At 33.5% G+C, this 21,163-nt stretch overlaps 1 protein-coding gene across 3 annotated transcripts in view; it reads right to left on the minus strand.

Annotated features, from left to right (window-relative positions):
• Window positions 1–2,101: 2,101 nt before the first annotated feature.
• The window catches only part of LOC129755827 (ichor), a 107,082-nt gene continuing 88,020 nt past the window's right edge, over window positions 2,102–21,163 (minus strand). For all 3 annotated transcript variants that reach the window (XM_055752508.1, XM_055752507.1, XM_055752506.1), the window contains one exon: window positions 2,102–13,992. In XM_055752508.1, coding sequence (XP_055608483.1) covers window positions 12,277–13,854 — 1,578 coding nt within the window. In that variant the 5' untranslated portion in view covers window positions 13,855–13,992 and the 3' untranslated portion in view covers window positions 2,102–12,276. The remainder of the gene's footprint in view (window positions 13,993–21,163) is intronic.

Here is a 21,163-nt window from a genome sequence, read left to right on the forward strand (position 1 = left end):
CAAAAATGACAAAAATGACAAAAATGACAAAAATGACAAAAATGACAAAAATGACAAAAATGACAAAAATGACAAAAATGACAAAAATGACAAAAATGACAAAAATGACAAAAATGACAAAAATGACAAAAATGACAAAAATGACAAAAATGACAAAAATGACAAAAATGACAAAAATGACAAAAATGACAAAAATGACAAAAATGACAAAAATGACAAAAATGACAAAAATGACAAAAATGACAAAAATGACAAAAATGACAAAAATGACAAAAATGACAAAAATGACAAAAATGACAAAAATGACAAAAATGACAAAACTGACAAAAATGACAAAAATGACAAAAATGACAAAAATGACAAAAATGACAAAAATGACAAAAATGACAAAAATGACAAAAATGACAAAAATGACAAAAATGACAAAAATGACAAAACTGACAAAAATGACAAAAATGACAAAAATGACAAAAATTACAAAAACTACAGAAATTACAAAAATGACTAAAATTACAAAAATTTCAAAAATTTCAAAAATGACAAAAATGACAAAAATGACAAAAATGACAAAAATGACAAAAATGACAAAAATGACAAAAATGACAAAAATGACAAAAATGACAAAAATGACAAAAATGACAAAAATTAAAAAAATTACAAAAATTACAAAAATTACAAAAATTACAAAAATTACAAAAATTACACAATTACAAAAATTACAAAAATTACAAAAATTACAAAAATTACAAAAATTACAAAAATTACAAAAATTACAAAAATTACAAAAATTACAAAAATTACAAAAATTACAAAAATTACAAAAATTACAAAAATTACAAAAATTACAAAAATTACAAAAATTACAAAAATTACAAAAATTACAAAAATTACAAAAATTACAAAAATTACAAAAATTACAAAAATTACAAAAATTACAAAAATTACAAAAATTACAAAAATTACAAAAATTACAAAAATTACAAAAATTACAAAAATTACAAAAATTACAAAAATTACAAAAATTACAAAAATTACAAAAATTACAAAAATTACAAAAATTACAAAAATTACAAAAATTACAAAAATTACAAAAATTACAAAAATTACAAAAATTACAAAAATTACAAAAATTACAAAAATTACAAAAATTACAAAAATTACAAAAATTACAAAAATTACAAAAATTACAAAAATTACAAAAATTACAAAAATTACAAAAATTACAAAAATTACAAAAATTACAAAAATTACAAAAATTACAAAAATTACAAAAATTACAAATATTACAAAAATTACAAAAATTACAAAAATTACAAAAATTACAAAAATTACAAAAATTACAAAAATTACAAAAATTACAAAAATTACAAAAATTACAAAAATTACAAAAATTACAAAAATTACAAAAATTACAAAAATTACAAAAATTACAAAAATTACAAAAATAGCAAAAATAACAAAAATTACAAAAATAACAAAAATTACAAACATTACAAAAATTACAAAAATTACAAAAATTACAAAAATTACAAAAATTACAAAAATTACAAAAATTCCAAAAAAATTACAAAAATTACAAAAAATAACAAAAAATTACAAAAAATTACAAAAAATTACAAAAAAATACAAAAAAATTTCAAAAAATTATAAAAAATTACAAAAAATTACAAAAACTACAATAAATTACAAAAAATTACAAAAAATACAAAAAATTACAAAAAATTACAAAAATTACAAATAATTACAAAAAATTAAAAAAAATACAAAAATACAAAAAATAACAAAACATTACAAAAAATTACAAAAATACAAAAAATAAAAAAAAATCAGAAAATTACAAAAATGCCAAAACATGTCAAAAAATTCATCCTAATTCTGTGTTGGTTATTGCGAGTATTGATTTGAATATTCTTTCTGAGGTGATTTATTTGATTTAGAACTATTTAAAGAGACTTTTGGTAATTTTCTAAAAATCTGAACTCTCAACTTGTCATCAATAGAAAAAATAGGATTTTCTTCAAAACAGTTAGTCCGGAAAAAAAATCACAATCACAATTTTATTTTTGATCAACATTTTTAAAGGGTAAACTTTATTGTTTCATAATAATAATAACCTATGCCGACCGATGGATAACGAGCTATTGTCGAAGCTTCTATAAAACATTTCCACAGTTTTCATGCTTGGATTAAATTTTGACTAAACACTTGTTTGAGTTATTTTAAATATCTTTTTTGAAAGGGTTTTGAAATTTTTTTCAAGAAATGTAACATCATTGGGGCAAATAATCCAAACCCTATTTCGACTGCCCGGCAACCATCGGCTCAGAAAATAACTTAAATTACATTGACCTACGTTTTAAATCGTTTTTCACTTACAAAAGATACAGATTAGATTTTCGCTACAACACACGTCTTGCGTCTAAAGGTTTCTGAGTAATTTTGTTCCGAGTTCATTTGCTAATTTCTTCTTTAAGTCCACACTCATTCGCTTAATATTTTCGTTTTTTTTTCGTTTTCGAAAAATAATAATGGACTTAATTTTCTTCTCGATTCGCTTTACTGGCTAGCACTAACTATTTACAGGGGGGGAATACTTTGAGTGTTTTTGCACTTACACTGCTGGAAGTGAAGACAGAAAAAAAACAACAACAGAAGACTTAAGTAGATAGCTGAGGAAACAAAAATGAACAATCGGTGATAAGTAGATTTATTTTGCTTCTAGATTTTTTTTCTCACCATCTTAATCGAATAACAATAAAAGTTCTGCAGTGGCCAAACTTTTTTTTTCTTCTACTAGGTACTTTACAAGGAAGCGCTTAGCTGGGGGGAAAAATCAACATGCGTAAACTAACATACACGAGAGAAAAGAGACAAATAGACTAAATAAAGATCATTAATGTTAAAAATTGCACTTGTGTTTTCTTTCTTTCTTTAATTTTTTTTATCCATACTTTTACTTACTCTTACTGGCTAGTATTGATACAATTATTCATTGATTGTTTTTTTTTACTATTTTATAAAGTTCTTCTGGGTGCTTTGCTTTCATTTTTTTTTAAATTTATCTTCCTAAAGACTAATTTTCACTGATCAATATTCGTACGACGAATTTGGTTCCTCAATTGTTTATTTTTAACCGATTTTTGTCAGAAGAACTGGTTACAGTGATTCAAATTTTAATAAATTTGAACGTTAATCTTCCTATTTTTTTTTTTTTCTCGAAAGACTTACAATCATTTTCAAATTTTGCTTCTAACATCTTATGGCGCACGATAGGTTACAAATGGTGAATTGAGTTTACATTTCTTTTTGGTGATTGTAGAAAGTGTGGTTTACATTTTGTGTTTTGTGGTTGTGGTGGTTATCTCGTGATGATTTGAATGTGCTTAGGAATATTTTACTATTCAGAGTTTTTTTTATCTGTTTTACATTTTCGCATAATGATTGGGATAGTTTTCGATTAATCTAATAACGTCAGTGAAGCGTGATTGTTTGGAAAAATATCATTGTGAATTTTAAATCTGCAAAAAATTAAGAACTGGTCGTTTAAGTAGACCAAAATCGATTTTAGTCTTTAAATTTTTAATGTTTTAGGTTCAGGCTTGAGTTTGGAGTTTTAAGTTTTTACTTCTCAGTAGGACATTTGAATTTCGATTTGTAACTGAACTCCGAAATAGGGTAAACTGCAATAGCTAAGCTTTTTGGAAGCTTAGCTATTGGATCTGAGTCTCATGAGTGCCAAATTTTTCATTCAGCGATATATTTTTTAAAACTTTTAATTTGAATATTGTTGTTTATAAGCAATGATTTTCCTAGAACGTTTTTGAAGAATTTTATTAAGATATCTTAAGGCAATATTTTGAAGATTGAAATCAAGTTTATTGAGTGTTCCAATCTTCTTAAATCAGAATTATGATTTTCCTCTTTATTTAAAGGCATTGAAGTCTAAGTTGTGTCAATCCTGATGTGAGAACAGAGCTAAAGAATTCTGAGCTCTGCGCTTCTAGCTTTGAATGATTGTTCTTCGAGTTCTGATTGTAATATGAAAATTCTATTAATATTTCTGAATTTTGGATTCTGTCCTCAGAGTCTGGGGGTGATCGTTTAGCCTAAAGCTAGCGTGTTTGATTTGTGATCAGACGATCGATGATCGAATCCTGCCGCTTCCAACTAGGTTAAGGAAGTTTAATGAGTCCACGGCAAGGTTGCCGAAATCACAGAAAAATCTGTGGTTTCACAAAATTTTGTGCTAATCAAAATTTCATCACAGAATTTTGGGAATGTTCACAGATTTTTTAAAGTTTAATCGTGTTCCCAAAGTTTTCATTTATCATTTCAATATAAATTTCGTATTTCTAAGTTCTGGTTAGAAAACTGTGATGAGATTAGTAATGATAATTGATTTTGCTCAAGTAGAATTTTTAAAAATTTTGAATCAAACATAACAAAATAACTTCACAAAAAGCCATCACCGAATTTTTGGGTAAAATTTCAAAAATCCAGAATTTTTTTTTCGCCAAATTCAGATTTTTTTACGGCAACCTTGCTTGGAACTACCTTATCGACTAGCTCCTACAATTCTCTAGGTCCCAAAAATTACTTGATAAAGGCAAAATAAACATGCCGAAACGTCAGAGTAAATAAACATCCTTTTATGATTTTTTGTGACTGAAATCGCCGAGAAACTTTTTCCACGTTACTGGATCAGTCGATAGGAAATTTAAAAATTCTGTGAAATTACAGATTTTTTTTGTGATTTCGGAAACCTTGGAGCTAAAAATAGCATCAGCGAATCAGCGAAAGTTAAAAATGTTGAGCTCTTTGAGTTTTAAAATCTGGTTCTTGATTTTTCGTGAACTGTCTTGAGGCTTGAATCTGGAGTTTCGGAATCTGGGTTCCGTGTACTGAGAATTCAATCTAAAGAAGTTTTGAAATGAGTTCTGATTCTGATCACTAAGTTTTTTAGTGCTGTGTCTTGTATTCAAATCTTAAGCTACTGAACTACAAGCTCAGAGCAATCAGTTCTAACTTCTAGTTTCTAAGTTTTGAGTTCTGAGAGTATTTTAAGCTCAGAGCTCTGAGTTCTGAGTTCAGAGTTTAAGTTTAGAGTTTCGAATTCAGTGATTTGTTTTTTGAATATTCAGAATGCTGATTTGTAAGTTTTTAGTTCTTAGTTCAGAGTTAAGAGTTCAGTGTTTAGAACTCTGAGTTTTTAGCTCTAAATTCTATGTTCTTTTTAGAGTTTAGAGCTCTATGTTCTAAGCCCAAGTACTAAGAAGGGTTATTTTGGGATCTCAACACTGAGTGGCCCGTTTTGATTTCAGAGATCTGAATTTTGAGTTCTAAGTTCTGAATTCTGAAGAATTTGATATTTATTTTGAATTTGAGATTTAAGTTCTAAAATCTGGTTCTTGATTTTTTTGTGAACTGTCTTGAGGCTTGAATCTGGAGTTTCGGAATCTGGTTTCCGAGTACTGAGTTCTCAAAGAATTCAATCTAATGAAATTTTGGAATGAGTTCTAATTCTGATCACTAAGTTTTTTAGAACTGTGTCTTGTATTCAAATCTTCAGGTACTGAACTATAAGCTCCGAGCAATCAGTTCTAACTTCTAGTTTCTAAATTTTGAGTTCTGAATATTCTGAGCTCAGAACTCTGAGTTCTGAGTTCAGATTTTAAGTTTAGAGTTTCGAATTCAGTGATTTTTTTTTTAATATTCAGAATCCATTTGTAAGTTTTCAGTTTTTAGTTCAAAATTAAGAGTTCTGAGTTCAGAGTTCATTGTTTAAAACTCTGAGTTCCGAACTCTGAGCTCTGAGCTCTGAGTTCGGGTTATAGGGAAGTTTGGATTAAACTTTGTAGTTTTAAACTATGAGCTCTGAGTTTTAAATTCAAAGCTCAGAGTTCTGATTTTCGAGTCATGAGTTTAGAATTATGAGTTCTTTTTAGAGTTTATAGTTCCAAGCTCTAAGCTCTGAGCTCCAAGTTATAAGATCTCAGTTTTGAGCATTGTTCTTTGAGATCTTAGCACTGAGGGCTACATTTTGATTTCAGAGATCTGAGTTTTGAGTTCTAAGTTCTTAATTCTGAGTATTGAGTTCTGGGTGTGCTGAGTTCTCAGCTCTAAGTTTTCAGTTAAAAATTCACAGTTTTAGTTCTAAGTTCCGAGTTTTTTAAGAATTAAATTCAAAGCTATGGGTTCTGAATTCTAAGTTAGCTTTGAATGTTTAAGCTCCGGATTCTGAATTTCAATTCTTTTTAATTCCTGAGTAGTGTGTTTCGAAATCTGAGTGTGAGCTCTGAGTTCTGAGTATCGAAATCTCAGTTCTGAGCTTTTAACTCTTAGTTCTGAATTTAAAGTGCTTTGTTCTGAATACTTTGTTATGAATTTTGAGTTCAAAGTTATTATTTCATTTTTTTGTTCCGATTATAGTCGTTTTAACAAAGCTTGGGCTTAAACTCACGGACACTGGCTCAGCACGGAACTGACTTACCAACTGAGTTATATCACAAGCACAATCATATCTTACTTTTGGATTCTCTTAGTTCTGATTCTAGAGTTTTAGGAACAGTTCTGAGTTCTGAATGTTGCTCTATTTATGAATTTTTTATTTTTATTTTTATAGTATTCCGTCTCACGACATAGGACGCTTTCTGAGTTCTAGATTCTGAGCTAGAAGCTCTAAGTTCTGAGTTTGCAATTCAAAGCTCAGAGTTCTGAGTTCAGATTTTCGAGTTATGAGCTTAGAATTCTGAGTTCTTTTTAGAGTTAACAGCTCTAAGTTCTAAGATCCAAATTCAAGGCTCTGAGTTCTGAACACTTTCCTTTGAGATCTCATCGCTGAGTGCCAAGTTTTGAATTCAGATATCTGAGTTCTGAGTTTTGAGTTCTAAGTTCTGAATTCTTAGTTTTGAGTTCTGCGTTCTGAGTTCTTAATTCTGAGTTCTCAGTCCTAATTTCTCAGTTATATACTCTCAGTTTTGGTTCTATGTTTTAAGCTTTCTAAGAATTAAATTCCAAGCTATGAGTTCTGAGTTCTAAGCTAATTTTGAGTTTTAAAATTCCGGATTCTGAAATTGGATTTTTTTCCTGAGTTATGAATTCCGAAATCTGAGTTTTAAGCTCTGAGTTCTGAGTTTCGAAATTTAAGTTCTGAGTTTTAAGCTCTATGTTGTGATGTTAGAGTATAGTTCGAGTACTTAGTTATAAATTTTGAGCTCAGGGTTACCATTTCATTTTTTTTTGTTTCGATTATAGTCAACTGACTTGCCAACTGAGTTATATCTCAAGCCCTATTATATCTTAGTTTAAGATTCTCTTAATTCGGATTTTAGAGTTTTATGCTCCTTATTCTGAGTTTTGAGTTCTGAAAGCTGCTTTCTGAGTTCTAAATTCTGAACCCGGTTGATTGAGCTCTGAGTTCTGTGTTTTGATTTCCGAGTTATGAGTCTTTTTAATAAATTTTTGGCTCGAACTCACGGACATCGGATCAGGAGGCAACAAACTTGTCAACTGAGTTATATCACAAGCCCAATTATATCTTAAATAGTTTTGGATTCTCTTAGTTCTGATTATACAGTTTAATGTTCCTAATTCTGAGCTCTGAGTTCCGAGTTTTGAAAGCTGCTTTACGAGTTCTAAATTCTGAGCTCGGAAGATTGTGCTCTGAGTTCTGAGTTTTCAATTCAAAGCTCAGTGTTTATTAATTCTGATTTTCGAGTATGAGCTTAGAATTCTGAGTTCTTTTTAAGAGTTCAGAGCTCTAAGTTCAAAGCTCTGAGTTCTGAATATATCTTTAAGTTCTAGTTCTGAATATAGTTTTAAGTTCTAAGTTCTGAGCTATGAGTTTTGAGTTCTGCGTTCAAAGTTCTTAGTTCTGAGTTCTCAGTTATAAACTCTCAGTTTTGGATCTAAGTTCTGAGCTTTTTTTTTGGATTGAATCCCGAGCTTTGAGTTCTGAATTCTAAGTAAGATTTATGTTTTAAAGTTCCGGATTCTGTGTTAAGCTCTGAGTTCTGAGCTTCAAAATCTAAGATCTGAGTTTGAACTCTAAGTTCTGAATTCAAAGTACTGAGTCAGAATAACTTATAATAAATTTTGAGTTCAAGGTTATTATTTTTTTGGTTTTGATCATTGTCGTTGTAATAAATCTTGGGCAGGAGGCAAGTGATTTGCGAACTGAGTTATATCACAAACATTATTATGGGCCCTATTACATAAAACGAGTCGAGCAACTCGACTCGACTCCAGTCACTGACGAGTCGAGCTAAATGTCGTATTATGGTAGTCGAGTGAAACTGATCGAATTAATTTCGACTGCTCGAATGGCGACAAACTGCTCGAATGGCGACTGTCATTTTTCAAACCGTATTTGAAATATTTCCTTATGTCAAACATCAGCAGGGGTGTCAGGTGTCCCGATTTTTCAGGATTTGTCCTGATTTTCGAGAGGCCTGATTTTTCAGAAACGCTTGAATTGTCCTTATTTTTAAAAAAGCCCTCTAAAATGTCCTAATTTGTCCTGATTTTTCAAAAGATAGCTAAATTATAACTTAATTCATTATGAAATGGTGAGAAAATCAAACATTTTTATTTTTAGAATTTCCGGTCTCTCGAAAATCAGGACAAATCCTGATAAATCAGGACACCTGGCGCCTCTGATGCAGGACCATACCAAAACAAACTTGGCTCGCTTAATCGTGACAGCTGAGTCACGAACTTTCAAGCAGTCGACTCAATCGAGCTACTCGACTGAAGTTTGACTCGATTCGACTACTATAATGCCAAAATGGATCACTCGAGTAAAATGACTCGTGACTCGCCTTATGTAATAGGGCCCTCTTAGTTTTGGATTCTCTTAGTTCTGATTTTAGAGTTATATGTTTGTAATGCTGATTTTGGAGTTTTGACTTCTGGATGCGGCTTTCTAAGTTAAAAACTATGAGCTCGGAAGATTGAGCTCTGAGTTCTGAGTTTTGGATTCAAAGCTAAGAGTTTTGAGTTCTGATTTTCGAGTTATGAGCTTAAAATTTTGAGCTCTTTTTAGAGTTTACAACTCTAAGTTCAAAGTTCTAAGCTTTGAGTTCTGAAAATTTTTCTTAGAGATCTCAACACTGAGTGCCCATTTTTGATTTCAGAGATCTCAGTTCTGAGTTTTGAGTTTTGCGACTAAGTTTTTAGGTTCTGAGTTCTCAATCCTAAGTTCTAAGTTATAAATTCACAGTTTTGGTTTAAAGTTATGAGTTTTTTCAGAATTTAATTGCTAGCTATGAATTCTGAATTCTTAGTAAGCTTTGAGTCTGAAAGTTCCGGAATTTGAATTTCGATTGTTTTCAACTCCTGAGTTTTGAGTTTCGAAATCTGTACGGTGAGCTTTTTTAAGTCACAAGCCCTATTATATTTTAACTTCGGATTTTTAAGCATTAAGTTCTTAATTCTGATTTCAGAGTTTAAGGATTTGAAAACTTCTTTCTGTGTTCTAAATTCTGAGCTTGGAGCATTAAGCTCTGAGTTCTGAGTTAATAATTCAAAGCTCAAAGTTCTGAGTACTGATTTTCGTGTTATGCTCTAAGAATTCTGAGCTCTTTTAGAGTTTAGTGCTCTAAGTTCTAAGCTCTAAGTTCTAAGCTCCAAGATCTAAGCTCTGAGTTCTGAGTATTGTTATTCGAGATGTGAGTATTTCCATCTAACCCGAACTCACAGCTGAGAACTCAGAGTTCTAAACACTGAAATCTGAACTCAGAATTCGTAATCCTGAACTAAGAACATAAAACTGACAACTCAGAGCTCAAATCTCTGAGTGCCCAGTTTTGATTTCAGAGATCTGAGTTCCATGTTTTGAGTTTTAAGTTCTGAATTTCGAGTTTTGAGTTCTGTGATCCAAGTTTTTATTTCTGAGTTTTGGGTCCTGCATTTCAAGCTCTGAGGGCTGAAGTATGAGTTCTGAGTCCCGAACTATAAATTCTGAGTCAAGACCCCGTAAACATTAATCGGCAGAGATGTAACTCAAATCGTCAGAGGGATCGTTACGATCTCGCTAGCGGTTTTCCATCATCTAATTGACAGAGAGGAACACACCATACGCGTGAGTGCGACGGAATAATCTCAGACACGCCCTAGGGCAACACACGAATACAATTCGAATCGCTTATCCTTAGAAATGCTGAAAATCCGTAGATTTCGAACATCGATCCGTGGATCCGTAGAAGTGCTCAAAATCCGTAGATCTACGAAGAAATTTTGCTCGGCTACTGGGGACTGCAAAGTTTTGTATTCTCTGAGTTCTTAACTCTGAGTTTTGAGATCTTAGTTCTGAGTTCTAAGAGCTCTGAGAGCTCAACTCAGAAGTCATAATTTTAAATTATAACTTGTGAAATTCATAAGATCGGCGTGTTAACTGTTGAATTCCTAATTTTGATCACATGATTCTGAGTTTTAAAATCTGATTTCATCAGAAATCATTTTAAGTTTTGGGTTATAGATTTTGTGTTTTAAATTCTGATTTCGTTATTCTGTTGTTTATCCTAAAGAAACCCTTTGGTCAAAGCTCACACTTCTAGTTTATGAACTCACAGCTCGAAATTTTAAAATTAAGGGTTTTTGAGTTCCAAATTTTGTGTTTTGAGTTTTGGGAACTTTGTTTAAAGTCTTGCTTAATTTCAATGAATAACTTTAAAGTTTGATTTTTTATTCTACAATAGTTGATCAAGTTATTGGCCTTTGCATCAAAAGTTGGATTACAAAATTAAACTAAAAGTTATCGCGCTCATTTCGCAGTTCGTAGTTATAAAAAGCGTATTTTATGTTAGCGCATTGTCGGAATATCTGAGTTCTGATTTTGAGTTATGAATTTTGAGCAATGAGTTCGTAGGTGCGTGTTTTGATTTTAAGGCATTAAGTTCAAAGTTTTATATTGAGTATTGTGAAGTTCCAAGTATTATCAGTTGTTCCAATTCTAAAGGAGGCATGGAAAATAACGAGTTATAAGAAAATCTAAGCACTGCTGAATTAAATCAAGTTTTTAGACCTAAATTCTCAATTTCTGATTCTTGATTTATTGGTGGATTGCTCGATGTTAAACTCTCACTTAATCCATAAAGTATTTAGGAGCAGTACCATTTTTATTTAAAAAAAAAAACGGTACTTCAAAAATCCAATAAAAAAATCAAACTCAGTGACGAAATTTCGATTCACCTGAACACATATCAAGTGTTCAACGTGTTTAGTTTCCAAACGGAAATTTTTTCTATAAACCGATCATTCTTTTCCACGCGATAAGAAACGTTTTTTATAAGATTTTTCACTCCGGATTGAAGTTAAAAGTTTAACACATGAGCTATTTTCAATCCTTGAGGTAAAGGTTGGAAACGTCAGAGTTGTTTGCCAAATCATCTGTGAAAAAGGTAAAGGTTAGTCAATAAAGAGCTAGTTTGGTGATTACAAGTAATTTCAAAACCCAAGTTTTGTAATTTAAAAAAAAGGAGAGTGCATTTAGTTTGGATTGAGAAGACGCCTTTTTGAAAGCTGAATTTCTATCTAAGCATTTTTGGAAAATGTTCAGCAAGGCAATCTTTTAACACGGTCCTTCGAGCCGGATAATAGTAATATTTACTAGCTTAAATAACAAAAAAATCAAATTTCTACCCAAAATTGGTTGAGAACGTTAATTCCTCACAATTATATCTTTCCAATCAATCACAAACTTCATTTTTTGAAAAAAAAAAAAATGTATGTCATTGTTTCTCTTTTGGGGCAGCATTCTGGTTTTACGGTTGCATCCGGGTTTGTCTACACAATAAATTATTTCTCTCTTACAAACTAAGCACTGTTTTCGGTTTTCAGGTTTACTATTATTCGGATGATCCACCAGGCAGCTATCCGCAAATAAATTACTCTTGTTTTTGTTTTTCAATATAAATTTTCCACTATGTACAGAGGAGGTTAACAATAGATGTTCACCGGACGGACTCCTGCTCATACCTTCCTGAGGTACGCATTTTGTCACACAAACGGAACAAATCGAAACTTTTTACTATCGGTTAGACAGTCTCCGGCAATGTTCAGGATCTGTTGCTGTTGCTGCTGCTGCTGGGAGTTGTTATTGTTGTTATTGGTGGCGGCCATGACAGCTGCCGCCAGCGATTGATGGTGGTGTTGTTGTTGGAGGTTGGTATGGTTACTGTTATTGTTATTGTTTGAGTTTGACAGTTGGGCGCAGTAGGTGGCTGAGGATCGCTTCCGGCCGGATGCGGACGTCGAGACCACCACTGCTGCTAATGGTCAATCCCGCCCAATCCGTTTGTGTATCTGCTGATGCTTGAGCAGGTGAGCCTTCTGGCGGAAGGCCTTGGCGCAGACTTCGCATCGGAAGGGCTTTTCGCCGGTGTGCGTCCGCAGGTGAACCTTGATGTTGCTCTTGTTGAGGAACCCCCGGTTGCAGATGTTACACCGATGGACGGGTTTGTCCTTGCCGAGGAGGCCGCTGAGTTCGCTGGCCGCCGCCTGGAAGCTGAGGGCGGCTTGGGTTTGTGCGGCTACGGCAGCTGCTGCGGAGAGTTGTTGCTGCTGCTGGACCGATATGACGGCCGATTGTTGCAGCGCAGAAGACTGGTTCTGGTGGTTCTGTAGATGGCCGTGACCATTGGTTTTGTGGGTCGGTTTGCCGTGGGACCTTCGTTTATTTTTTGGTGTCGTAGGGCTCGTGGTAGTGGTATGGGGGAAGTTTCCGATGAGATCCGGGCTGCAGAGGCCGTCCGGTTTGAGGCCCATAGTCAGGGCAAAGTGAGAGTTTTGATGATTTTGCAGGTACCTTCCGTTGAGGATCAGGTTATCGGTAGTCGATACTACCGAACCTGGAGGACTAGTTGAAGTCGAGATTAGCTCGCCGCAGTAGGACGTCGAGGTGGGCGTTTCCAGTTTGATGGGTGGACCATTCTGAAGCCGGTTCTGTAGCAGCGGCATGTAGCCGTGGGTCAGTAGACTCTGCAGCGTCGATCCGGACGTGTGGACTGGAGAATGAGGTAGGATCAGTTCACTGAGGGCGTCCTGCTGGGACACTATCAGTTTACTTTCGGGGGTAGTACAGGTCCCTTCTATCCAGGCGTCCAAATCCATCCACGAGTCCCGCGTATCGTCGCCATCGTTCTTCTCTACCTTATTGTTCGGGACCGTAGTGTCCGCTATTGCTGATCCTATGATCGCCGCAATGTCTTCGATCGAACTCATGTCGTACTCAGACAGCTCTTTGGAATCTACAAATATCCGCGCTCCGGACACCGAGTCCGGGCCACTTATCACGCAGCTATCGGCACTGGCAGAGTAGATTTTCCCATCAATCGAGCTGTCCGAGAAGAGCTTCACATCCTGCAGGCAGCTATCGGCCCCATTCCCATCCGGATTGAGCACCGAATCTGGCAAGCAGGTTGACGACGACACTATGTTATTGTCCCCATTACTTCCCTGACTCGTCCCATTCTGAAACGACCCATTTTGCGTGTAGTTATTGTTCTCCTCTGGTAACCTCTGGGCAATGGCCGTGTAATGATACCCCGATATCCCATTGATCGACAGATGCCCGGTATTGAACGAGGTAAACGACGGCAATGGCTTAACATCCTCGTCGCTACTGTTACTACTGTTGATCGAACTCGAATTTAACAGCAAGTTCTCCAGCACATCCATCGAACTCTTCTGCGTCTCGGAATCGCTCGGCAGCGACTCCAGGTCCGCCTCCAGCAGCAACTTGTGCCCATCGAGCAGGTACTGATCCTGAACACCCCCGGACTGATTCCAGCACGGACTCATCAGCAAACTCTCGACCTCCGAATCATTTTGCGAACCCATTTTGCAGTTCACCATCAGGGGTTTTCAGATCGTCTCACCTGCTCCAAGATTGTAACGCGATGGCGTCGTCCCGATCGTCGTCGTACTCCTCGTCGTCACGTCAATCAACTTAAGTCTGGAGCTGAAGGTTCCGGTAGCGCATGGTTCTGCGACCTGTTTCGGGTGAGAGAAAAAAACAAGAGCATAAATTAATTCATTGTTGTTGATGGTGTGCCAGAGCTAGTGGGAAACATAAAATAACAACAAAAAATCCGGCGAAATTAGGTTAGATCGAGTGCAGTCGGAAAGTGGGGGATTCGGTCCGTGCCATGCATCGTTGATTAACTAGTTTAGCTGGTTAGTGGTTAGCAAGTGGCGAAATGATGAGAGAGAGAAAGCAAGAAAGGAGGGTCGTCGACAAGATCCCTATCACTCGATCACAAAACACACCCGGGTTTAGGCCGGGTTTGATTGAGTCCCCTTCCCATGTTTTGGTCGAGGGGAAGGCTACCTATGCTAATCAGTGACAAGAATGGTTAATTAGTTATTTAAAATATGCCATAAATTTCTTGACCGTGTAGGCCTCAAAACAGATCGGGTTGAGCATTTTGAGATTTTTCATTTTATGGGATCGGATGAGGCCTACTTTAACACTTGATCGTTGAATTGGTGGATCGATTCTTAAAATTGTCAGAATTGTCAAAATTTTCAAAATTGTCAAAACTGTCAACATTGTCAAAATTGTCGAAATTGTCAGAATTATCAAAATTTAATATTATAAAAATTGCCAAAATTTTTAAAATTGTTGAAATTGTCAAAATTGCTAAAATTATCAAAATTGTCAAAATTGTCAAAATTGTCAGAATTTCAAAACATTTAAAAATTTAAAAAATTGTTAAAAAATGGTCAAAATGGTCAAAATTGTCAAAACTGTCAAAATTGTCTAAATTGTCAAAACTGTCAAAATTGTCAATTCAGAAATAACAACTTCAAAATTATCATAATTATCATAATAATGAAGCAACAAAAGAGAACAGTACAGATGGTTAATGACATTCAAATTTGAATCGGTGCTTAACCAATTGTCATAGCTCATTTGCAAATCAAACAACCTAAGTAGGATGTGTCATATGGGCGCACCACTACAAAGTTTTGTGACACATATTTTTTCTGTTCGTGTTGAGTGGCCTACTATGATGAACCTGGAACAGAGGGGCCCCGATTCTGACTGAATCAATATTCATATTAAAAATAAACAGGTGCCGGGCCGAGGAGGATTGACAAGACCTGAATCAGGTTCGTTTAACTTTGAGTCCATCAAAGTTGTTGAGCAGAGTAGGCCGCGTGAATGGTCACACCACAACACCATCATCGGCGTATTATGGCCGTCCGTTCAACGTCGTCAGTCTGGATCGCATCAACGTCCAGCCAGACCTAAAGCCAGACAGACAGACGGACTGAGTTCGACGCTTCAATCAAAGACTGGTTTGAGCAAATGTTTACCCCGGCCATTAGAATTCCCTAAATATTTTTCAATTGTGTGCCATTTCGGTGTTGCCGTTTTTTCGGTGAAACGTCATCGCGCTGCCGGATTGCCGCCTGCTTCGTTGACGAAATTTTGATGGACTCGAATGGTGTCAGTCAGTGGCTATTTTGACACTAACATCATCAACTCCATCAGCCATTTACCACTATTTAGTGGAGTACGGGACATGCGTCGAAAGATTGCTATCATCGGCGAGGAATAACGGATTATTTGGGTTTTTGGAATTGTTTAGCATTCGTGGCAGGTTACGATAGTAGATAACTTAGGGGAACAAAATTATATTCCTGATTTAAATCATTTAGTCATTTGAGATCCACAATTTTAGAAATTTAAGTCAATCTGTACCTAGTATCTCGACAATGATCATAATCCCGCCTAGATGATATTGTTTTTTCCTTACTTGGCTGATTATATTTCACTTGGCATTTTAACATCCTTTAAAACCCTTTTAAATTTAAAAACAGAAATCGATTGATAACACTACCATTCTCATACGGTCATTAAAAGTCGATCAGGGTTTAAAAACGTCAAATAACAGTTTTTATGCAGTTGTTAAAATTATGGATGGTTTAAGAGAATAATCCCTTTTTTTGTACGATAATCCAAAAATTTTACATCCAAAAAAAACTTTGATTATCTCACTACTCACTACATTTCGGTACATAATTTTTCAAATTTATCCTGCAAATTATGCATTTTCACGCCTTTTCTCGAAAGTAGTAGCAGTCTATATGGATGACACCCTTTCCTGAACTTTAAACTTATAATTCAACATCAAAGAATGATTGGTTGTTCCTTTAAAACCCCAGAACCTCAAAACATTGATCGACTATTTAAAAAAAAAAAAACAGTAATTAGTTTTTTCCGATCTACGATTATGAACTTGATACCTTAAATTCATTCTCCGTACCTTAAAACCCCGATGTACAATTTTGCATGACGATCCGAGACATGGTAACGTAAATTTCGAAAAAAACAGTGAACTGCTAATATGGACCACACCTTTTGCCAAACCTTCACACATAAATCCAAGGCATTAACTATAATTTGCAAATTTTTGCAAATTTTCAAAACAATATTTGTGTTCTACGGGGGTGGCATCCTTCTAACAGGGTCCTCCGAAAATCTGCAAACATTTTTCATTATTCCTTCCCATAACGTAATTCCGTGCCTCATTTCCGCTCTCTAGATATTCTTCTTCTAATTCTACTCGCCAATGCTATTTTAAGCACGACTCGGAACTACCTTATCGACTAGCTCCTATAATGGTCCAGTTACAAAAACTAAATATATGACCAAAATTTTCGTTTATACCCGGTAGAGTTTTAAATTCTATTTTTGTTTCATTTTCGTGTGTTACGTTTTTGTTGCGTGAGTTCATTTTAACGTTCGTAGACTTTAAAAATTTCCAGGATTCGATCCTCGATCGTCTGTCCAAGCAATCAAAAGTTCGGATATCACTTAAGGAACGAACTCATATTTCACATAGAGCAGTACAAAAGTTCTGTGGAACTCATTTACTGTTCAAAATGCTATTTTGAAGTCCGTAGAACTTCATTCTCTGTCGAGTTAAGCTATCGTTTCTACATTTTGGTAGCTGGTAAGCTGATATGAAGATTTTCATTTTTTCAACATCAAGTAGCTATCAAAGGGTTGCATGTCTTTTTGTACAGCTCAATAGTTCGTTAAAAAATCTCTGTTATACTCTTCTGTACACTTGAAATCTACCAAGCAAGCCTCTCTAATAAAATAAATTAAATTAAATTAATGTACACTTGAAAGTTTAAAATTAGTTTCAACGGGCGTTCAAATGCAATTTCACAATATAAATAGGAACTTTGAAGTATATTTAAAATCCTTATTCTACTTGTTTCGATCTTCAACGCATATTTGCATAAACAAACACATCGTTACTTGAGAAACGAAAATGTGAAGTACACATTTAGTTTTGGAAGAACTTTTTAACGACTTGAAAGTGGGAATAAAATAAAAAATTAAGAACCGGAAAGTTGTTTTGAAGAAAATCATTAATTTTTTAAGAAAATCAAGTAAAATTGTTGCCTACTCATGAGATGTTCATATAGAGCAGCAAGTATGTAGCTCGATTATTACGTGGTGAGCTCGGGTTCGAGGCTTGGAAAGAACATGTTATTTGAATGTAAATGAGTAACAAATATGGTTGGTAAACTTGAATCGAATTAGCGGACTTGAGAAGGCATAGAAAGAGCGAAAAAGTATTTTTCGATTTTTTGTACTGCTTCTAAAAGTGTTAATGAAGCTGGTTAGAAGTTGTTTCGCTAATTGTGCGATCTTTCTGTCAACTGATAATGTCATGTAGCTACTTAAAAATGGAGCTGAAAAAAAGTTGTATTACAATACACGATTGAGCTGGTTGAACCTGATAGAAGGATGTTAACCGAACTTTTGGTTGCTTGAGTGATTACAAACCAAACAAATTTACAAATTTTTCTCCTAACAGTTTTGCTTGAACCATTCATACATAAATAGTATAAAAAATTGCTAGGTTTGGGTTGTTTTACAATAATAATTGGGTGTTTATTTTAAATCTTAAATATCGAAATTAAGTTCTAAAAATGCATTTTTTTATAAAGATTTTAATAATAAATAATGAATTTTAGGGATTTATTTAACAGAAAAACTGTTTGCAGCTACTTAAATTAGCATATAATATCCTAACTCTTTTCAATCACAAAAAAATTGTAAATAAAAGTAAGAGATTATGTTTGTGGTTAAAATCAGTTTCATTATCTACTCTTGTTAACTTGATTTAAATTAGACATTTTAGTTTAAAACAATGTTTTTGAATAACTGAGCAGTTTTAATTTTTTATGATTTATTTAGTCTGGATAGCCTACATCAGCTAAGACGGCGTATGACTTTAATTTGCAATATAAAAACCAATAAAATATGTTTACAGCTTATTTTTTGCTTCAAGGTAAAGTACAAATTCTTTGACCAATAAACATTCATCATAAATAATTGATTTTATATTTAGAGTCCTGTGATTATTTTTTGAATCCGCTCGAGACCGTTTGACACCGTGTGTGCAATGGAATTTTTTATCTTATTCCGGAACAATCATTTATTGTAAGATTGCTCGGAAAAAATATCGATATTACAATGGAAACCGCAAAGTTTAGGCAAAATGTATTGATAATCGATTTTCATGAAAATCGAACAACATAAAATTATCTTAGAGTAAAGTACTATGAGCTTAAATTTAACTTCGAGCTGAATCAGATTTCTTTTATTTGAATTTGAAAATCTAAATTCGGAATCTAACAACGATTCTTTAATCTAAGTTTCAGATAATGATTACTTTTTATTATGAATTAAAAAGAGAAATTTGTATCAAAACCCTCATCCAGAAATCTCCTATTTGTATACCAAATTTTTGGCTTTTAATGTGATTTTTTTTCAGTTATTTATTTGAAATTAAATTTGTAAATCTAAATAAAAATTACGAATGATGAAACTGTTTTATATTTTTCAATTTTTGATCATCACACAGCAGGAATCTTGTAAAATTACGCAAATGTCCTGTAACAAAAAGGAGCAGGACATTTACCGTAATTTTTCAAGTCGAAAACATGATTACGTGACATTTAATTTTTTGTGTACAACTTTTTTACAGGATATTTGCTGTAATAATAAATGAATCTTCATTAACTTTCAAGGAAAACAATTTAAAATTACAGGTTTTGTTAATTACAGGTGATTTATACTAAAGTTTGCAGTTTTCAGTGACACGTAATAGTCAAAAAATTTTCTGTGCATTATTAAACTTTCTTAAAATCCAACTCTGCCAAATAATTGAAAGTTGAAATGTTGCTATACCTTGTTGTTATTTTATTTTTTTTCACATTCCGACATCATGAGATTCGAATGTGAAAAATGCATATAGTTGAGGTTTAAAATACAAAATCTTGGATTCGAGCCAGGTTTTTTTTTCAATGGAACTACAAAATTTTTCTAACCTAAGTTTTACGGGACATTTTTCTGCCCAAATCAGGGCCGTGCAACATCGGGTTAATTTCCCCCATATCCGCCAATATCAAAATTATCGAATAACAATGATGAAGCAAAGCACTTGAAAATCTGTTCTTTATCTCAAAACACATCAGTCAACTGAATCAAAGTAATCGAAAGATTCCCTTTAGTTCAACTACGGTATAAGAAAAGTTCAGATACCGGAATTTCGATAGCAACTTACTATCTTCTTCAATGAGCGTTTTCGATTGATGAATGTGTATCGTTTCTCTCTCTTAGTGCCATTGTCTGTTTTTTGGGTCTACCTACCCTTTTTTCGGTGTTTTCTGGTAGTGCTTCATTATTTTCATTAAGTGTGACCTGGTCTGGTGTCTCCGTTTAAGAGATGTTTTTGATTGAAAAACCATATTTTAAGTTTAAAAAAATCAATTTGAATTGATCCAAAAATATATATTTGGATTAATTAAAATTTTCCTTTAATTTTGCAAATAAAGTGAACAAAACTGGATTACATCTGGGCAATCTGGCAAGCTTAGTCTTCATTGAAACTCGATGTTCTGTTCTAAACTTCTATCAACAAGTGGGACATTTTTCGAAAAACTGTGGTAGGATTGTGGACCAGAAATAAGATTTCGAGGTTTTGGCTTTAGTTTTGAGTCGGGGTTATTACATTTGAATCATTTCACTGCCCCTATTCGCATATGAGACCCATGTGTAAAAAAACGCAAATCGAGAAATGCGCTTGTATAGTTTGAAACTTGTTATCATGAAAACAATCGTACGCATCATTTGATCGTAAAACCCATCTATAGTTCGGATAGAAAACACTTGAAAGATTACTTTTGTTTAATTTAGCGCTAATAATACTTAGTATTTACGGAAAAATTACAACAAAATACTCATGTGACTCATATACGCATATTCTTAACCCTCGAGCAGAGATTATTCGCAAATGAATCTCTTGTGCTTAAGTTATCAGTGCTGGTGGAAGTGCCAAGTAGTCTTCTCACATATTTTATCATTTGTTTACCATTCTTTTTTATGATAAAAGTAAGTTTTCGAAAGATCCTGATTCAAGATGTGTTTTCCAGCGTTTTCCAAAAACTTTGTTTTCATTCTTGTGAAGTTAATGTAAGTTTAACAGTCTTTAATTTAATTTATGTTTATGTGTTACCACCTACCAATCAAACAATGTTTCGTCAAAATTATGTCATCAATCATGACCGAAGACTCATCTATTAAGCATTGTCCATCGTTTATTTTTTGAGCAAAAAACCATTTTGAGAGAGTTATCCTGTTACTTATTAATGTTTTTGTGATTAAGAAACAGATTTCTTCGTAATTATTTTGCTATTATACGTTCAATTTGTATGTAAATAATGTTTGATGCTGTAAATTAGTGATTAACTCAGTTTTCTATCTGCAGTTTCCTTCAATAATATGCTCTAGCGGTAAATTTTGATCATGGGTCTCATATGAAAATATTTTCAACATGGGTCATTTTTTTTTCTAAATTTCTAGAACAAACCTCGAACACAAACTTGTTTTATAGGTAATTTGGAAGCGTTTTCCAACGATGAAAATGCACATGGGGATCATATTCGAATAGGGCAGTTCAATAGTTCATCAAAAATTAATTAGATTTATAATTTTGAGTTTACAAAAGAACATTTCGCTTGGCAGTTTAGGATCCTTATTGGGGGAGGGAGGGGAGTATAACATCAATCCTCCCCTCCTTGTTCCTATGGCCATGATGCAGCGTATAGTAAAACACATTTTATTAAAAAA

Source organism: Uranotaenia lowii, chromosome 3 (assembly GCF_029784155.1).
Source record: "Uranotaenia lowii strain MFRU-FL chromosome 3, ASM2978415v1, whole genome shotgun sequence".
Lineage (NCBI taxonomy): Eukaryota > Metazoa > Arthropoda > Insecta > Diptera > Culicidae > Uranotaenia > Uranotaenia lowii.